Source organism: Maylandia zebra, linkage group LG18 (assembly GCF_041146795.1).
Source record: "Maylandia zebra isolate NMK-2024a linkage group LG18, Mzebra_GT3a, whole genome shotgun sequence".
NCBI classification, from domain to species: domain Eukaryota; kingdom Metazoa; phylum Chordata; class Actinopteri; order Cichliformes; family Cichlidae; genus Maylandia; species Maylandia zebra.
The window spans coordinates 18787712-18808328 of record NC_135184.1 but is presented as its reverse complement, the minus strand read 5'-3'; the positions used below and the strand labels follow the sequence as shown (position 1 = coordinate 18808328).

General features: G+C 40.3%; 2 protein-coding genes across 6 annotated transcripts in view; one reads left to right on the top strand and one right to left on the bottom strand.

Moving 5' to 3' along the window:
* clcn2a (chloride channel, voltage-sensitive 2a) overlaps nt 1-20617 on the bottom strand; it is a 62483-nt gene that overhangs the window by 26253 nt on the left and 15613 nt on the right. For all 5 annotated transcript variants that reach the window (XM_023154602.2, XM_023154600.3, XM_024806000.2 and 2 more), the window contains exons 2-6: nt 11990-12155; nt 3726-3857; nt 2783-2911; nt 2313-2446; nt 1872-1952 (exon numbers count right to left, since the gene is read on the bottom strand). In XM_023154602.2, coding sequence (XP_023010370.1) covers nt 1872-1952; nt 2313-2446; nt 2783-2911; nt 3726-3857; nt 11990-12155 — 642 coding nt within the window. The remainder of the gene's footprint in view (nt 1-1871; nt 1953-2312; nt 2447-2782; nt 2912-3725; nt 3858-11989; nt 12156-20617) is intronic.
* On the top strand, nt 12598-15209 carry LOC101484639 (zona pellucida sperm-binding protein 4). Its single transcript, XM_004542685.4, has 8 exons — nt 12598-12937; nt 13026-13213; nt 13313-13410; nt 13912-14069; nt 14143-14335; nt 14411-14558; nt 14660-14735; nt 15021-15209. The coding sequence occupies exons 1-8, from the start codon at nt 12658-12660 to the stop codon at nt 15137-15139; spliced, it is 1260 nt and encodes a 419-aa protein (XP_004542742.3). The 5' UTR covers nt 12598-12657; the 3' UTR covers nt 15140-15209.

Genomic DNA, 20617 nt, shown 5'->3' with positions numbered 1-20617 from the left:
ATTTGCCTTTATTTGCCTCCCACTTGTGTGAGTTAACGTGTATGTGCACATATCAGTGGCACTCTCAGCAAAGCGTGGTACACACTTACATGTAAGCTCTTCGTCTGCTGGTTTGAGTTTACACACAGAAATGATAAAGTAGTTTAGCTCAGTTTAGCTTTAGGCTCATTCTCGGGGACTTGGTATTGGATCAGTGCAATACTTTGTTGCATCTTGTAACTATGTAACCCACTGACTTGTGTTATATAAATGATTTTTTTTTAGAAATGAAAAAATACACCTCAAACATGCACTATGAAAATGTCTGAACCTTTTATGTTCACTGTCATTACCATTTGATTTATAGCCTATAACACATTTAAACAATAGAAGTTGACCTTCAATGACAGGCACGTTTACAGTCCAGGTTTCCAAAAAAAAGTTCCAACATACATGAAAATCTGACTGGTCTGTTTTATTGTGTTAGTTAATTACTGAAGACAATAAAAGTCACAGTGATTTAGCTAGCATCGCACAGGTACTACTAAGAACCCCCCCACCACTTTTTTTTTTACTTCTCGTTCATGTTAAGCCACTACTAAAGATCATTAACTTGTGTTTTCTTTTTTTCGTAGTTTGTAATATCATCTGCTGCCCTTTCCTCAACCTGATTCTGCTGCAGGTCTCTTCCTCTTATTGGGGAGTTCTTCCTTCCCACCATTCCCAACCAATCTTATATCTTATAGTCTTTACCTTACAATTGAAAGTGGCTTAATATGACTGTTGTTATGAGTTAAAACTATATAAATAAAACTAAATATTAATTAATCCTTACTTCACTTTCTAATTTAACAATCATGTAATTTAACGAGTTCATTTGTAACTCATTATGCCCCTCTGAAACCCCTGCTGGTCTTGAAGTGGCAGCGTGATAAGGTGAGGGAGGGCCACCACTTCTTGTGAGAAGTTATCGAGCTCTCGTTATGCACTAAAAAGTTTAACTTAGTTAAACTAGCACCCTTTAGACTCCCTGCCTTCAAATTATGCTTCATCACTTCATCCAGGTCTCTCTTGGAAATGAGATTTTTAATCTCAATGAGATTTTTTACCTGGATAAATAAAGGATTAATAAATCCAACACATTTCAAAAGGTGCAACTTTTACTCAACTAGTGGCAAAAGCAATCACAAGGAGGGTTTTGGTGCAGCACTCTCTTTGCTACAGATAGTACCCTAGCCAATGCCTGCAACCACATCACGACCAACCAGGAAATACGCATTTTTCCCTAGCGACTGGAGGTTGCCGGGGGGGGGGTCACTGACTGGTCTTTGGCAGCAATGACCTGTAGTGACCCTTCATACAGTTTAGACCAGTGACAGTTATCTTTACAATGAATCTGTTGTTGTAGTGCTTCTGATAGTAATGTAAGGAAGTGGCTCTTTCACTTTTCCCCACTCATAAATTTGGGGAAACAAACACTCCCCAATATTGAGGCTAAAGTTAGGATCTAAACAGATCTCACTACAAATATCAGCATGTGTGACTCTGCAGCTGAATGTGAGCACAAAAGGGGTCAAATTAACAACTAGTGATGATGATTGATGAATAGAAGACAGAAATACATTTCAAAGTTTTCACACCAATTTTTCAAGCTTTTTTAAAAATTATTGTAAAGAGCCAAAAACAGCTTTCCTGTTTAATTAAAATCAGAGGCTCAATCTGACTGAAAACATTTGTGGACTTGAGCTGCAGACATACGAGAACTCATAAATTAGATTTTATCACAGACGATAACATGACACTTTTTATAGAAGTAAGCGGAAAGCCCTCAAACACAGTGCTGTGCTGCAGTCTGCTGGGACATCTGCATATCAGTTGTTCTCCATCCTCACCTTGTAAATCCCACCAAAAACAGCAGCCATAAATTTGCTCAGGAGAGCGGCGCACAGACTGGCAACATGAACGAAGGGTCCCTGTGAGGGAGGATAGAGAAAGGCAGATGTTAGAAGACAGGACACGACTAAAAGCACACTTAAAGACTAAGCAGAGCATGCTGCCTCCAAGATCAAGAGCATTATTCAAAAACCTTTGCACGATTAAACCACGCTCAGATGCAGATTCAAACTGCTTTATTACACCCTGGATGGGAAATGTAACTGCTATTAGCAGTAAATCACACTTTTATTTTGACAGCTCTGACTTTAATGAGACTAGAAGAGAGAACATTATTAAATCTTCCAGACCTACAAAAAAGCCTTTAATTCATTGGTTGTAATTTGTGAAGCCAAGAAGACTCTAATGGGTGAAGGCTAGGGGAAAAGTAAACTCTCTACCTCCTTCCCCAGAGGCATTCCACTACCCAGCGCGCAGGTCAGACCAATCACTTTGGCAACAAAGGTCTTAAAAGTCAGATACTCCTTCAGGACCACCCCCCTGAGTATGGTCTTCATCTCTGGAATACCTGAACCTGAGACATGAAAAGATGCCAGGTGGGATGATGCAGTGCAGAGAAAAGATGAGTTGAAAGAAAGCAATTACACAGAGGGGGGTGGGGGAATAAATGAAGAGCAAGAGGAGACAGTAAGGGGAAAAGCTGATTGATATTCATATAGTTTTAGTATGCACATCTCATCAGAGCTATATTTAATGGATTTCCTGCAGATGCAATCACTAAGACATACAGCACATGTCCTTGGAGCCCTTATGGAGCACTACAGAGCCAATTACACAGAAATAAGACCATGAATTAGAATTTGAATATAAATACATATGTTTATGTCCACATTCTGTGTGCATGTCTTACCCACAGCCTGAGGCGCAAGTATCTGTGTGAATCCTGCAGAGAAAGTAATGAGGACTACAGGATAGCTGATCCAGGCAATGTACTGCAGAAGCAAGTTACTGTCCAGTCCACCGTACATCCACTTCTGTGCTGCACACACACATATATAAGGAACTTCATTTCAGTATCATGCAGTACAAAACTAAACTAGTCAAAAACTATTCCCAATTAATTTTCTGTGACTCCTTTTCTCTTCTTCTTCTCTTCGACTGCTTCTCTGTGCTCTAACCTCAAATCTCTGCCTTTGATTTCCTCACCCTCAGCAACTCCTCTTTCATCCTACGAGCAAATTTACAGTTTCAAAAACAGAGGAAAAAAAACGAAAGCTACTAAACTAAGCCAGCTGTGTATTTCGCCATCTATTTTTTTCACTCGTACCTGAAAAAAAGATCTTTTCAAAAATGTTCTGATGCTCAGAGAGGATGCGCTGGAAAACATCAGCATGGGCGGAAAAGATGGCGTGTTTGCTCAGTCATGGCTGAGTAGTGTTTTGTTAAAGTTAATGATGTGTCAACCTTTTCATTTTATTTTATTTTTTACAAGTTTTGGTTTTGTTTGAACACTTTTAGGAAAGAAATGTCAGGAAAAATAATCTGGTTTATTATAATTTATTGTGAGATTTTGGGAATTTTTTGTATCAAATACTGTATAGTTTCTATTCACATCACAGATGTTTGTAAAATCCCAGTTTGTTTGAAATGTGAATAGAAACCGTGATTTCTAAATATTATGAACCAATATTTCATCACAATTAAATTGTCTTCACAATGCACCTCTTAGCCGTTCATATGAAGCCTAACTCTTCGAGGTTTAATGCCGCCCCTGTGAGAACAGCATCACATTTGCTGTCTGTCCAGTCTTTCAAGCATCTCTCTCTCGTTTTTGGTATGCATCTCTTTCCTACCTTCTTGGCAGAAGGCGATGGCATAGTCCATCACCCAGCTGACCAGAGCCATGAGTAGCCCCAGCAGAATGAGGAAGATCCAGTCCTCCCCCACCCGTGAGATCAAGAACTTCTGGCAGCGAGATGCACACACTGAGGGCACAGAGAAACAGAGAGAGGGAATCAAAAGCAAAGAAATTCCAGGTGTGATGAGACTGCAGAGATATACTTGTTTGTATGCGACTCAAAGAAACATCAGTGTCAAGGAGAAAAGAGGAGAGGAGAAGGAAACTGAATTATAAATAATCAAACTGAATTATAAATAAGCTGAAAAAAGGAAGTCTAAATAATAAAACTTTTGAAAAAGATTCAAAACTGTGATATGATGTTGAATGGTTGAGTTAAAAAAGGTATGAATAAAAGATTAATACACCCATTCATTTAAACGTAATAGGCATAGACATATGGCTGCTACATATACAGGCATATTAGCATATCTATATAGATATGCCTAACCAGGTTCGGGTCGCAAAACCAGAGAAGCGGTAAAAACCGGATGGATGGACATTTTTAGAGTGAAAACTGTCGGCTTCACTGTTACAAAGACTAACCAGCTTGTTAGGACTATGCTTGCCTGCCATAGCCCAGCTTTTAAAGAGGAAGTGTGACTTCTCTTTGGTAAATGTAACCTAAATTTCTTTGTGAGCTAGTTAAACCAAAAAAAAAAAAAAAAGCTCACAAAAATTACTAATTGTCATATTTTGTTAAAGTCACATGATCACTCAACTCTACTACATATGGAAAAAATAATAACTCAGTTATATAAATAAACAACAACTAGTTGCATTCAAGGAACGTAACTTCTTTTGGTCCTACAAACTCAGTCACCCATTGGTTGCATTAATTAATATGTTTCAGCTGGCAACAAGTTATTTAACTCTAAACGGGACAGTGAGTAACTAAATTATTGGCCAGCATTAAACGATGAAAACAACTAAGGAGACTGCTGAAACTATTATAATAACAGTTCAAAGATAGTGGTAAACTATCATCTTTTAAGAAGAAATATGGAACTCACGACTATATTTCGACACATACACTGCAAAGAGATCTGAAGGGATTGGCAATAAACATCTGTGTAGACTTAAGAAAAACACTCATCAGTGAGACTAATCTGGAAAACAGGCTTCAGTTTGCCACATAAAGATTGGACCCTGGAGCAATGGAAAAAGCTCATGTGGTTTGATGATTCCAGATTTGACCTGTTTCACTGTGAAGGTTAAATCAGAGTAAGAAGAGAGCTGGATGAAGCAATGCACCCCTTGTGACTAGCGCTTGCTTTACAAGCCTGTGGTGGTGTTTTGATTTGGAGTTGCTTCAGGTGGTCAAGTTTAGGTTCAGAAACATTATTTGCCAAAAAAGGTGTTTCTACCAGTGGAGTTTTCTTTTACTGGTGGCACAGGCATATTTATAGATGACACTGCCAGGATTCGCTGGGTTCAAATCGTAAAAGAGTGGTTGAGGGAGCATGAGACATCATGGGGTTGCACTAGTCTTAAAAAACAAAACAAAACTGAATACATTTTTAGGTCAGCGCTGGACAAAATTTGAGTGATTTTACGTGTATTTTGATGAAGAAAACAAGAGTAAAAAGATGCAGTGAGCAGAGAGATGTTATCATGTTTGCACATGAGAGAATCACATTATCTTCATCCAGTTCAAATATGAGAATATCAAGAAAAAAAAAAGCTAGGTCATGGTTATAAATTCTACTATTACATTATAATCTATAACTCTGGGTTAGGTCAGCTAAAAGAAGCATTGCTGGACTAATTTCTCCTCGCTTGTCTGCGGACACTGCCAAAGCCTGGAATTCACAAATATCCAGAGCATTCATAGATGTGCCTGTCCCCAGAGAAGCTAAAAATGTGCTACTAACACATTTGCCAGATCCACACTTCATGACAGCGTTACAGCCAAGTGAGAAACCAAAAACACTTTTTTGTTAATTGTTCAGCTTGTTTGTAGAGGAAATGGAAACGGTTGTAGAGGAAAAAGTTTGTTATTCGACACTCATTATGTGACTAATTGGAAATAAATGTTCATTACGATGCAGTTTGTGACATTTGCTCAAAGCTTAAGTACTGAGCTGTCTTATGAAATGATTTATCATTTTTAAATGAAACCAATCACATGGCAGCAACTCAATGCATTTACAGACATGGTTAAAAACAACCTGCTGAAGGTCAAACTGAGCACTGAAATTAACATGGCATAGTTATTGGATGTTGAGTCTTTCAGAAACTGCTGATCTGCTGGGATTTTCCTACACAACCATCTCTGGGGTTTATAGAGAATGGGCTGAAAAAGAAAAAATATCCAGTGAGCAGCAGTTCTCTGGGTGAAAATACCTTATTGATGCCAAAGAGCTGGTAGGAAGACAACAGCAACTCCAAGAACCACTCCAAGATATTCAGAAGAGCATCTTTGAATGCAAAACATGTCAAACCTTGAAGCAGATGGGCTACACAGCAAAAGAACACACCAGGTGCCACTCTTGTCAGCTAAGAATGGGAAACTGAGGCTATAATTGAAACAGAGTTACCAAAGTTGGACAACAGAAGATTAAAAAAAACACCGCCTGGTCTAAGTCTTGAGTTCTGATTGTAGAATTTGGGGTAAACAACATGAAAGACTCATCCTGCCTTGTATCAATGATTCAGGCTGATGGTAGTGAGCTAATGGTGTGGGGGATGTTTTCTTGGCACACTCGGTACCTCTTAGTACCAAATGAATGAACTGGTTTCTTGAACATGACAATGAGTTCACTGAGTTCACAATGAGTCACATTACTCTGCCCCCACCGTGTAATGTGATAATATTTACTATTTCACATCAAGATATCTTGTGGTTATGCTGCTTGTATAATGTTTTGATGTGGCTCAAAAAAAGAACTGCTCGTGTTAAATCTTGTTTGAATGGCATGCTGCTATTCAAAAACCAAAACAAGGAAAATGATAAATGAAAGGACTTTGCAGCAGTCTTTCTAGGCCGGGAAGCGGGTCACAATGGGATGCAGCGTCTCCTGAGGCAAATGAGGCACAACTGTGTGCGTGATGGGGCAGGCTGTCCAGCTGCCAGGCCACCTGCTGGATGGCAAACAGCCAGCATAGAACCTACACATGAACATGGGATAAGCATGCAATCTGACACATGACACAATCTCACACAGAGTCAAAAAGAAAACATGCCTCTGAAAAATATTTAGCAGATAAATCTAAGTGAACATATGAGATGACATGGTTTTCTAGATTGTGTCATTTTACTTGACAGTTCAGTTGAAACTCTTTTTAAAAAGAAAGAGGGGGTATTCTCAGAGATTCTCTGTATGTATTCCCTTTAATCTCTTTCTCACACACACACACACACACACACACACACACACACACACACACACACACACACACACACACACACACACACACACACACACACACACACACACTCTGGCACCTGCACCACCACATACTTCCATGTGCATCTTGGCTCACACTCACATCCGCAGGCTCAGTGGCGTTCACAGATGTCTTCTCCTGATCCCGCACTAAAAATCACACCCAACGCCAGACACTTTCTCCACCTCTGCGAGTCCTGCATTGCATCACCCTAATCATTAATAATGTTGAAAATGCAGGAGATCATTCACCTACAGCCCTTTTCAAAGATTTACAGTCCTCGAATGTACAGTGAAACACTAGCTGTGATATTATTCACTGAGGCTGAACCTTGGAATAACCTGCAGTCCCAGGTCTGATTAATACCTGCTACAAAAATGCACCAACATTTCACTCTGTGAGGCAAAAATAATCAGTGAGGGGAGTACATGTTTTGTAGCTCAGCAGCACAGTCTTTAGTTGCATGTGTAGGTTGCCTTGTTCAAAAACCTCCAACTACTGATACGAACCGAGGCACACACTAGTCCATCACCCACAGATATGATGTTCCCACACAGATGCATGAGAGGAAAGCACTAAAACTCCCACTTCCACCAAATCTGAAGGCTCTCTCAGCACACATTACCTAAGAATGAAAGCAGCGGTGCCTGGCCAGCCTGAGCGCCTCTCCAAAGATGAGTCTAAAAATACGAACACCTCTTGATCTATGAGCACACACGGCAGACAGTGAACACACAAATCACTCTGGCTGGCTGCTGATCTGACTGATTGTTTTAAATGGCTTCTATTACAGCCAGCAAGCAACGCTGTGCTGATATAGTGCAGCTTTCACCTATAGTGCAATCTATTGCTCTTTAATCAGATCACTAGTCACAAGGGCAAAGAGGCAGAGATGGATACTGGAAAGCCACCACGCTGGCTCACTTACGCAAGCACGAGTAAAAACAAACACTGCCTTTCCCTCCTATTGCCTTGTCGAGAGTCATCCCTGAGAGTGATTATTTATTTTAACACTTTATTTTCTGTTATTTGGCTTACATAACTTTTTCCCCCAGTTACTAATAGAGTTCAATAAATCTGTGTCCCCTCTGAAAAACAATCGGGTAAACTGCAAGTGGAACTTTTAAGTATTTATAATGCTGTTTCCAAAAAAATGTGTAAAATAAAGACAAAAGACTGAAAAGGTATGTGATGCTAAAGCTTGTGTTGTGGGGAATATCTTGAAAGAAATTAGGTTAAGCAACAAAAACTGGGAATAATCAATCATGTTGCCTTATTAAGTCCTTATTGTTACTTATTTCATGGGTGAAGATAAGGAGGATCTGGCCACTCTAAACAGTTTGCTATACTGATAAGGAGTTTCATCTTCTGTACACAGTGGACTGACACTGGCTAACATTTACAGCTCTTTTACACTATGATCACATTTAACCATGCATTCATTCAGGCCTCTATCCACCTCACATCTATGGCCAGTTTAGAATCACCAATTAACCCATCGTCTATGTTTTGGATGGTGGGAGGAAGGCAGAGCACCAGTAATAAACCTATGCAGACACAAGGAGAACATGCAGTCCACACAGGATAGTTCTTGTTGTGAGTTAAGACCACTGCACCGCAGTGCCAGTATCATGAAAAGATTCAGAGAATTGGGAGGAACCTCTATACACGAGAAAAAGGTCTGAAAAACAGATTTTAATGGCCGTAATCTTTGAGCCACTCACAGGAACACTTAAGAGAACCATTTCTCAATACTTCCAAAAGCCGTGCCGTCTCTCTGTGACATCTTGTTAGACACACATCTGAATGCTCCAGATCCGCAATTTTATTATTCCTATTATCATAGGATCTTTACTCTATAATATAAACTGCTTTGGAAAAATGTATTTTATCTGATCCACAAAATCAGAAATTACAAAAATCAATAAATTGAATAATCAGATTCTTCATTTTACCAACCAAAATGCCACAGCAGAGGTCTGTACTACGAGGCATGGTTTCCTTTTATCCAGGCAACTTTCAGGTTAACCCAGGATTCCTAATACTATGAGTTGTGGATCACTTCTTACTGGGTATATTGACATCATAATATAACACGTTCTGGCTGACCTCATCTTCGACTTGCACGTAAACTAAGCCTAAGTTTGAGTACAGTTTTTATATTTGTTCTTTACTGTCAGGCTGTTAAACACCACTGAGGCTGCTGCTAAAAGAACAAAAACTAAAACTATCTTTTAAACATCAATTTAATCAAATACTCGTTATAATCTATCAGAGTCTCCCACTCTCCCTTATCTTAACGACAGAACCGTGTTATTGATAGGTCTGTTAACTCACACACTATGCTTTTTTACTGGCTTTCTTTCCTGGCTATAAATAGGCTACACTTTATTAATATAGCAGCTCTTTTCCAACCTTACTGACCAAAGCACTTAAAGTAGACACTCTTAATACAATATTACTCTAAAGTGCTTTTCCTCTCACGCAAACTCACACTGCTGATTTGTCTGCAGGAGCTGTGTTGCTGTGTTTAACCTCGTCATATTTTTCCCATAGTATAGTTTAAGTTCTTCAGCCATTCTTGTGAATGGTCAGATGCTGCCAACACCACCTCTTTCACGTGTATATGCAGGGAAACCCTGGGTTAGCTCAGTGAGATCGTTACCCTTGTGTTGCTGCCTATCCCGAATGTCTGTGTTAGGGTAAGTGAATTCAGATAACAAAAAGATCCCCTGGCTGTGTTAAACTCACTTTGTAGTACAAGGCTCTGGAAAGAAGGTCGACTCAACTTGAAGTAGACACTAAAACATTTCCTCGCTCGACAGACACTCCAGCTTTAAGATACGTATTTATCTGTAAGGTTTCGCCTGGATTGATTAAGATACGATGAGTTCATTTGTAGAGCTGTAAGCTTTGAAAAATGACAAATACAGTGTGACTTTCTGAAAAGCAATATCACAGTCATTCAAAACACATTTGGAAGATGCACGCATACACACAGAAATACACATAACACTCCATTACTGTAGAGTACATCGGTCTCAAGTGGAGCTCTCTGCTGGTGCCACTCCTTTATCTGCAGTCATCTGGGAAGACTAGACATAAAATAACCTGACAGCTCAGATCAGCGTTTTGCTCACATAAACAAACGTAAACACAAAGTGAAGCAATCGGATACACTCACACACTGACAAACACAATCTGGGCCACTGGCTGCCAGCAGAGGACGCTGTCCCTGCCTTTGACATTGAGACAGTCCTTGGTGTCTGGAGGTCGTTGCTCAGATCAGACACATTTAATTCTTCTCTTTGGGCTTCATTTATAAAGCATACAAGTCGCATGCAGGTAGCATGGTGTGAGCAGAAAAACACTCAAAATGAGCCTTTTAGAAAATCTTACTGTGACATGTAAATGATCTATTCTGTAAGGAAAGTCTAGTTTTTTAATGCAAATGATGTTTTTGTTGGTTATGTGGGGGTGTTACTCTCTAAGACGTTTATCAGCCTCAGTTCTGAGTTTTTGTCCTGATCACTGCCAGGCTGGGACTGTTAAACTGAGGAACTTTTATCGGACGTAAAAGTCCGACACCATCAGGAATACTATCAGGAAACCATAAATATGTAGGACCTTTTTTCTCCATCTTTTGTAGCTGCTGTGCTGTACTTCAAGAACTCGTCGCTTTCACACGACTTTAACGCTCAGTGGAGAGCTGAAATCACAGTTTTAGGGGTGCGCACACACACGATTCACTATAGTTAATCACTACATTGGTCTGACCTTCAGGCACTACCTGCACAGTTTCTCCTTGCAAGCCTGAGTCTGAAGAGGGAGTATCAAACATTCAGCCTTACAATGAGTTCTGCAGAGTCCAGCAGGAGAGAAGGACGGTTTTATTCTTAATCACAAAGTATTGTTGTAGCAGATCATGAGCTGACCGTGTTTGTCCAAACTCTGAAGTCTAAATCATTGTCAGTTTTAAAAACATTACCCACACTACACCATACCGATGTGTTTCTATGATTTTTTTAAATCCAGGCTTTCTGAAGGTCTTTCAAACTTCTTATATTGACATTGGCGGTTTTGTTCACTCCAGTTCTTGTAGCTGACCATTTTCAGAGGAATTTTTTTGTTTTGTTTTGTTAAGCCACTCAACACTGACCTATGAATCATTCAAGGATAAAAAGGCACCAAACTCAAGGGACGAACAAGTGTTGTATCTACACGTAGCAGACAACTTAAAAAGCACCATTGTATCTTCAGGCAGCAGTGCGGGATCATTGTGACAGAGAAGGGAACAAAAGGCAGCAAACATCCAAAGAAGAGCTCCGAATGTCCTTCAAGAAGCCTGGAGAACTATTCCTGAAGACTACTTGAAGAAATTACAAGAAAGCTTGCCTAAGAGAGTTCAGGCTATGTTGAAGAATAAATATGGTCATACCAAATATTGACTTTCAAGCTTGTTAGAAGTATACAAACTCTGTTTTTGCATGATATACTGTATTTCCAGGCACGTTTGCACGTTTTAATAAATTGCTGCACCTTTTTCCCATTTTCCCAACAAAATACAAAGAAATGAGGACTGCCTCAAGACTTTTGCACAGTACTGTACAACAGTAGCTTGTACTGCAGTGTCTTTGTGACTTGAAGTGACTGTTGTGAACTAGTGATACATAAATATCATTTAGATAAACTGAATAGGTGAAAATAGAAAAACTGGAACATTTTGTAGAAACCGCTTTACTGGTCTGGCCCACCTAAAATCAAATTTGTCTGTACGTGGTTTATGAATCAATATGTGGGTTAGGGGTTAAAAGAGTGATCGTCACTTACACTGGCACTTTGCACAAGGGTCCTTCTCATATTCCAGAAGATCAGCACGACTACGAACGCTGGCGTTCCTCCTCATGCCACCGCCATCCCGCACCCCTCCATCACGTAGGCGCTCCGCCTCCTCCTTGGCAAACACACCCAGCTCCTGGGTGTACCGCCCATACATCTGAATAGATGGAAAGGAAAAAGTTTTTACACTGGTAGTAACAGAGGAAGACAGTGTAGAAAATGTCAGTGTGATACAGCATGTTTTCCACTTTAAAAATTAATACTGTGTTGGGTCACAATAATACATTCAGCGTAAACATGCAAAGGTTCAAGCTCTGAGTAAACAGACCCAGCTGTGGAAAATTCACTGACTGCAAATAGAAACTCCATTCACAGCTTTCCTCTTTAATTCTCCTTTAGAAATAAATAAAAAAAATCACTCAGCTTTGACTCAGCAGTCGTGTAATGACTTCTTTTCAGACAGATGAGCAGACAATAAGCTCCACCTGTCAGCTCCCAGCTGATTAACTCTGCAGGGCTGGCACACAATTGACTACTAACAATGAGAGGCGGTGTTCATAGCGAACTACACACAATCAATCACATATAAAGACTGCATCCCAGCCATAGATGTGGTTGTTGTAGATTTGGCCAGTGTGTAGTTAGTTATTAACACCATAATGAAGTTTTTCAAGCTGCTGTTTAGTGTTGTGGTTGTTTGTGTTTGTTGTGTTACTGCGCAGCATTCCTGGAAGATTCCTCTGCAGAAACCTCAAACTTCTCATTCTTTTCAGTGGTTTCAACAACAGTCAAATGTCCCTCCAACTGCAGCTCCTCTTAATAAATGCCTGGTAGAGGAGGCTCAGAAGCTCCGGTGTGGGACTCCAGATTTGACCCCTGAACAATGTGAAAAAATGAACTGCTGCTTTGATGGGCTACGGTGCTACTATGGGAAAACAGGTATTTATGCTTCGGTGAGGTTTCTTTTCCTGTTGGTGGACATGTGAAACTGAGCAGACCTTCACCCATCTATTGTCTTGTCTCCCAGTGACTGTGCAGTGTACCAGGGATGGCCAGTTTGTGGTGGTTGTGGCTAGAGATGCCACCCTGCCACCTATAGAGCTGGACTCAATCGACCTGCTGGAGACTGACGATGTCTTCTGTACCTCTGTCGACAGCACCTCTGCCTTTGCCATCTTTCAGTTCCCTGTGACAGCATGTGGCACCACAGTTACGGTAGGTGGAGGGTTATCTAGACAGTTTTTAATATGAAAATACAATCTGATCGGATTCATCACTTGAACATAGTCATATTTTTTTCCCCTCTTCCCACAGGAGGAGGATGGTTTTGTTGTTTATGAAAACCACATGTCGTCGTCTTATGAAGTAGGAGTTGGCCTAAAAGGCTCAATCACCAGGGACAGCCATTTTGAGTGAGTCTGTCAAATGGGAATTGAGTCATTAATTGGCAAATTCTGAACACAATGACAACACAAAAGCACTGATTATTTATTTTTATTTGAGTCAACTCTATATAAAACCCCCTTTAGCTTCATGTATTGTAAACTTTTCTCCTTTGGCAGCTGCGATGTAAATGTACTGTTTCTAAAGCACTGCCAGTCAAATTTTGTTTAAATGTGCTATAAATAAAATGACGGCCATCCCTAAAAGGTTCATACTTCTGATAGTGTATGTTTAAGGTATAATTTCCAAAAAGCTTAAGCAGTTCAGTGGGTACATGTTGGACTTGAAAGAGAACCTGTCGATCCTATTGGACTAATATCTAGAACCAGTGCCTCTGTTGTCGTGCCACACTACAAAGCAATTAGCCTGTAGTTGATTTCCATTCATTCTATGATTTAACTCTTAAAGGGACTGAAACTTAAGTAGGCCTTTGACTGCTTAAATAGCACAAAGTTGTGCTCTGCCAACAGGCTACTGTTCCAGTGTCGGTACTCCGGCACAGCCACAGAGGCTCTCATCCTGGAGGTGAGCCCTGTTCCTCCTCCCGTACCGGTTGCTGCTGCAGGACCTCTCAGAGTGGAGCTCAGACTGGGAAGTGGACAGTGCCGCACAAAAGGATGTGTGGAGGGTGAGTGACACAACCCCTAAGAAGCAGTACAGAAATGAACTTGTATGCACTAAAACTATTACTCTACTTGCAGAAGTGGCAGCGTACAGCTCCTTCTATGCCCCGTCAGACTACCCAATCACCAAAGTGTTACGGGAACCCGTCTATGTTGAGGTGCGCATCTTGGCAAGGTCCGACCCAAATATCATTCTGAACTTGGAGCACTGCTGGGCCACTGCCAATCCAAATCCTGACAGCCTGCCACAGTGGGACCTTCTGTTTAATGGGTATATAAAAGCAATCAGATACAACTTTGTACAGTTTTTGTATTTTGTGCTAAGGTGGATTCTTCTTGGCTGCAGGTGTCCATACCATGATGACAAATTCCTGACCACAGTGGTTCATGTGGACAGCTCCTCTGGGCTTCAGTACCCGACGCACCACAAACGTTTTGTCATAAAGATGTTTACATTTGTGGATCCAAACGACTTCTTTCCACAGCAAGACCGGGTACAGCAGAGCTTATTTAAATTGGATTCCCTTACAGAAACTTTTCTTGACCAAATGTACTTTTTTTTTTTTTTCCTTTTTTTTTTTTTAAAAAAAAAAAGGTGTTCATCCACTGCACCACAGCTGTTTGCTATCCAACCAGCATGGACTCTTGTGAGCAGTACTGTCATCGACAGCGTGAGTATCTTGATTGTAGTCTAATACTTAAACTGCCTGGCATTCTGCCCTAAGTTTACAGAACTGCAGCTTTATGCAAGTTTAGCAAAACCTTCCAGAGCTTTTACACTTCAAGAAGGCAGATCGCACTGAAATTGGCATTTGCAAGCTTAAATCAAAGGTAGAAAGGCTTCCCCCTGGAAGAGCTGAAATGGCATCTAGAATTTTTAGCTTTACATATTCACTTATGCACTTCTGTAAGATTTTCTTTTTCAGCACTTAAAGGAAAAAATGCCTGCCTTGCAGGAAGAGCAGTATCTGCAGCAAGGAAAGTTTCCCAGAGCCAGAGGGGCCTAGTCTCAAGTGGTGAAGTGATCCTGACTGAGAAGACCACAGCAGCACTGAACGCTAAACTGAAAGGATGACCTTCCACTGGCACGCCATTTCTGGCTGTCATTTTTAATAAAAAGCTTGTTAAAAGCTCATGCTGAACAACTGGGTTTTGTCTCAAATCACTGCTTGAAGGTGACTAACTTTCGCTGAGGTAGATATTCTACAAAGTCAAGCCAGTAACATGATGAAGGTGCCACCCTGTTTTCCTGATTCTTGCTGACAAGGCAGCAAGATTGCATTACAACTAGATGCTTGGAAAATCTATACTGAAATGTACAATAGCATTGTATAACACAGCAGATTTGCTTTCAGTAGTGAAAAACTGCATGTCAGGAAATGTGCTTGACTAGCAACATTAGATGTAGAGTATTAAGATTTGAGGAGTTTTTTTTTTTGTTTTTTTTCCTCCTACCATGTCTCATTAAGATGAGACTCATGATTCCTCAAGACCTGCTGGTAGGCTTCTTGTAGATTTCTCTATGCTACAACCTGCAACATCTCTCCTCCACTGCTCTATGCACCACCTCCCTTTTTGTGTCCCACTCAACTCCTCCTCTCATTGAGATGGGCATCACGACTCCTCCAGACTGTCTTTCTGCTCGCATGAACAGGAGGTGCAGAGGGAAAGCAGAGCAGCTGTATAGGTTCAGTCTGACGTGCAGAGAACTATGCTGTCAGATGTCCATCTCACTCTATTTTGTATTATTAAAAAAAACCTAACCTGCTGGAAATCAAACATGATGCTGCTATGTATCATATTCAGGCAGGACTGCATTTAAGTACTGCTGCAAAATTCTCAGAGGAACTGGCCCATTGGATGGCGAGCAGTAACAGCTGCTGTGTGGATATAAACAGAGTGGAAAATGTTTTGCCACTGGTTAAAAATGCTGTCGGGTTGATAGATTAAAAATAGGTGCAGTGTGGAATGCTAAATGTTAGAAAAACAAGGGGTGGGTGGGGGGCAGTTATGATGAAAACTATTATTTGGGGTGAAAATGGAACTGTTCATGTAAATCAATTTCTGTCCTTAATGAGAAACTCCAGCTAATGAAAGCTTTCATTTTGATAAAATACAGGATGTAAGATTGTTTTGAAAATTCATTTCCATCTGTTTCTATTGAATGAGATTAACGCTGTTCAGTCTGGAAAGTGCAATGAAGAAAAATATTTTAAAAAACCTCGTATTCAGGTTTTGTGACACAACTTCACATCAATCTCAGCATGTCCTACAATCATGCAATAATGACATGCACGTTTTTCTCAGTCTGCATTTCAAGATCATTGGGGTGATTTGGTGTTCTGTATTTGTTTTATCATTGTAATATTTTTTCAGATAATTCTGCTTCATGAAAATGTTCCAAAAGAGTGAGGCCTTACAGACAGACAGGGGGAGGGCTTCTCTGAGAGCTGACCAATTTTAAACTACAGGGGGCTCCACCTGACTCCACTCACTAGTGGTTTAAGTGGCATGCATGACTCCGTTTCCAACTGTGAGTGGAGCGGATAATAAAGATTAAATATCTACTACTCTAGCCTTAACTGTGGGGGAGAGACACTTGAATAATATACCTTGTACTAGCATCACATAACTTTTTGTTTTTACTTGGCTAGCCGAAAAGCCTAGCGTGTCCAACTCTGCACTCTGTGACATGAATGGGTCGAGTCTGTATTTGGGTTTTTTTGTTGGTGTCAGCCACAGGTGAATGTACTGGGAAGGTAAATCCTTTTCAGCAACTTAACTGGAGGAACTGCAGTTTCTGCCAATTCCATATTTGCTACTTTGTTCAGCTCTGGAGGCTGGTGCTTGATTGTGACACATGAATTGTTCTTTTGGCTTTTACAATTCTTCAGTGTCCTTTGATAAGGAAGCAGCAGTGCTGTGAATCATAGCTGAGGTGCCAATGATGCTCTCAGTTACCAGCGAGAGAAACCCCACTGCTAAAAGCTTCTGATCTGCTCAGTGACGATGGAGACTTAATATTTGTTCATGCATGTGCTGAACACCTGCACTAGAAACCTCTAAAAGAACAAAGCATGAGTGTAAAGAAACAACGTGCTGCAAAAACTGACAAAATGGGGGCGGTGTGGACAGCTTCAATTTAATGTAATCAAAAAGAATCAGGGGTGTCCAGTCCAGTCCGCACACCAAAGTGTCCATGGGCAAAATACTGAACCCCGAGTTGCTGTGTACATCAGAGTATGAATCTTAGACATAAAGCATTTAGACACAGAAGATAGAAGATAAAATTCAAATAGATTAGTACCTCCCAAATTAAATGACTCATATCAGTCAAAGTCTAAAGATCTTGACCAGAAAAGTAGCGTCTCCATGTTAATCACTACACTCAGAAACTCAATTCTCTCTGACTTTTATAAGGTGGCAAATAAATTTTCATGCACCCACATGGTTGCACACAAATCCGCCATGAGCATCAGACAAACTCCCACTGGGAGTATAAACAGGGCCTGTTAGTGCTTCTTACTTCGGCCTGTGTGAAACCAATCACAGGCCATCTGGAGCACGGCCCCCTGGTGAGAGCAGCAGGTGGGACCCTGTGGGTTAAATGAGCTGTTATCTGTAACCAGCTTAACTCCTACATGGCTAACCTCTGTATCTACATCAGTCGGTTAGCATCCCACACTTGAACCCTTTAAAACCAGTTCGGCTCCTGCTTCCTGCTGATTGGTATTGACTGGTTTCTCATTGATCACAGTGCTGACAGAGAGAAAGAAGGCATGTCTCCAATGAATAAGGTGGTGTCAGTTAATTGGTTAAATAGCAGCAAAAGCCTGAGTGGAGCGGAGTAGTCAGAGGCAACTATCATGGCTGTTATGTCATATTAAAAAGTTGTTTTTTTAAACATGAACACACTCTGAACTAAAAAAAACAAAACACACACCTATGATTGTAACAGAAAATCATTTATTTTAAAAGAACAGAATAGTGTTACATTTACTAATTTTTACTATTCTAAATATAACAAACACGGCTAACCAGCAGTTAGGCTGCATATATCCCATGCAGCAGATTCCTGCCTTCAGATACTGCCCTCCTCTATTTTCTGCCTCTTCTTCCTCTGTCCTTATCACAATAAAAGCAACATACCTCAAATTAAACATTATTACTATTGTATTAAAATTTAGAGTGATGCAATGAATTAAAAACAAAATTAGACGTTTTTCCCCACAAGTACTCCAGCAGCAGCTTCTGATGTCAACTAGTGAGGAGACACTCAGTACTGACATTTCAATGCTGTGTCGAGTTCACAAAGTGCAGATGTTTCAAAAAAACTGCTCCAAACTCACGTCACATCACCAGAGCTCAGTGAGGTTTTTTTCACCACGGTTTTGACAGGTAGCTTACCTGCTGCTACTAGGCTTGACTGACAGAGTGTAGAGCAAACTTGATGACACCGCAAACTCCCAGAAAGCTTAAAAGCCATCATCATCACTAGCAGAAACCACAGCAAGAGACAGTTTGTGGGAATTTTTTTGACAGCCGGGTTAGAGAAGCTCATTTTACCCACAATGCAACTGGTGATCCTGCTGTAGAGGTCAAAAGATACCTCACTAATCATTTGTTCCAAGGGCATATGATCGAAACAGCATTTTGAGACAGTAATCCATGCCTTTGTTACTTCTAGGCTGGATTATTGTAACGCACTTTATTTTGGGGTTAGTGATGCGTCCATTAGGCGCCTGCAGGTTGTGCAAAATGCTGCAGCACGTCTCTTAACTGGAACAAAAAAGTTTGAGCACATTACCCCAATTTTAATTTCACTCCACTGGCTACCTGTACATTTTAGGATTGTTTTTAAAATTCTCTTATTTGCTTTTAAATCTCTTAATAGCCTGCCCCCCCCCCACCTCTCGGAGCTACTACAACCATATACACTTCCCCGTTCCCTTAGGTCCGCCAATCAGCAGCTTCTTAAGGTACCAAAAACTAAGTATAAATCTAAAGGTGATCGTGCTTTTGCTGTAGTTGCTCCAAAGTTGTGGAATGATCTACCCTTGCATGTTAGGCAGGCCTCTTCTCTCTCTGAATTTAAAAGTCTTCTTAAAACATATTTATTCGCTGAAGCCTTTGGCATTGATTAGAGGGGTTGACTCAATTTGTTTTGACATGTTTCAATTTATTTTAGTTTTTTAGTTATTTATTTTATCTTATCTCATTTTAATTTTCTTTACTTATGCTTTTAGCATGTACAGCACTTTGTGAACTCTGGTTTTATGTTAAAGTGCTTTATAAATAAAGGTGGTATGGTATGGTATGGTATGGTATGGTATTAGTTTATTGGCAAGTGGATTTGTGGTATATCCATGACTTTCATCTCAGCAAAAACTACAAAATTCCTGCGTAGACTTGCAACAACTCAGTTATGTGACTTAATTTGCTAAGAGAGAAGTGAAAAACAGAAAATGAAATTTTGAATAAAAATCTGCACATATGACAAATGAAGACATTAGACATATTTTACTTGATTTTCTCTTATTGATCTTCATTTTCAGTCAGCACAATGACTCATTCATTCACACTTCAATCCACCGCACAGGACACATCTTCCACAAGGACTACGTTTAGCATACCTACAAAGAAAACGTTCATTCCCACAAAACCTGTGTGGTTATCACAACAAACATAGTGGCATTTTGTCAGGGTACTGGGTCTGTGACCCAGTGTTTTGTGTTTGTTGGTTAATTTATATTCCTTCATTATTGTTATTCAAGGTTTGGGGTCTTTTTAATGTTTTTTGCTCATGTTTATTTGTAGTTCCTAGGATTTAGGTTTCTGTTACTTTGCCTTTCCTGTGTTCCACGTCTAGTCACTCTTGTCTCCATGTTCCCTCTGTCTCCCCAGTCAGTCATGTCTCTGTGTCACGTCTGTCTTTGTGATTGTCACCTGTTTTATTTTGATAGTCCCTGTCCTGTGTGCAGTGCATCTAGTTTTGCTTCCTCTTGTCTCATTATGTCTGATTAGTCCCAGCTGTGTTTCCCTCCTGTTTCCCATTCCCTCGTTACTCCCTTTTGTATTTAAGCCCTGTGTTTTCCTTTGCCCTTTGTTGTGTCATACCGCCTTATGTGCTTTAAGTCTCTTCATGGTTCTGGTTTCTAGCTTTGTTCTGTACTACTTTCCTGGTGTTTTTTGTTCTTAGTTTCTTACTCAGGGTTTTGGGTTGTTTTGGTTTTTTTTAGTTTTTTTTTATGGAGAAGTTTTCCCAGCGAATAAAGCTGCCGTTCTAAGTTTACCTTTTTCGTGTTGAGTCCTGTATTTGGACCCACTTCCTGCCTGCCACAGCACAGCCAAAATGTAACAATAGCAAAAGACGCCAGCAGGTGTCTCTGTGGAGAAGGGTTCGAAAACGAAAACTCTATATCAGGGGTGTCAAACTTAAATACACAGTGGGCCAAAATTCAAAACTGGAACAAAGTCGCGGGCTAACATTAATATTTATTGAAGATCTAGATAAAAGAATGAATCTTTTCTTATTGACTCAAACAAGTTTTGC

Coding starts and splice junctions, on each gene's coding strand:
- LOC101484639 (XM_004542685.4), top strand. CDS start 12,658: ATGAAGTTTTTCAAGCTGCTGTTTAGTGTTGTGGTTGTTTGTGTTTGT. Junction 14,070..14,142: donor CACAAAAGGATGTGTGGAGG/GTGAGTGACACA, acceptor CTCTACTTGCAG/AAGTGGCAGCGTACAGCTCC. Junction 14,736..15,020: donor GCAGTACTGTCATCGACAGC/GTGAGTATCTTG, acceptor CCTGCCTTGCAG/GAAGAGCAGTATCTGCAGCA.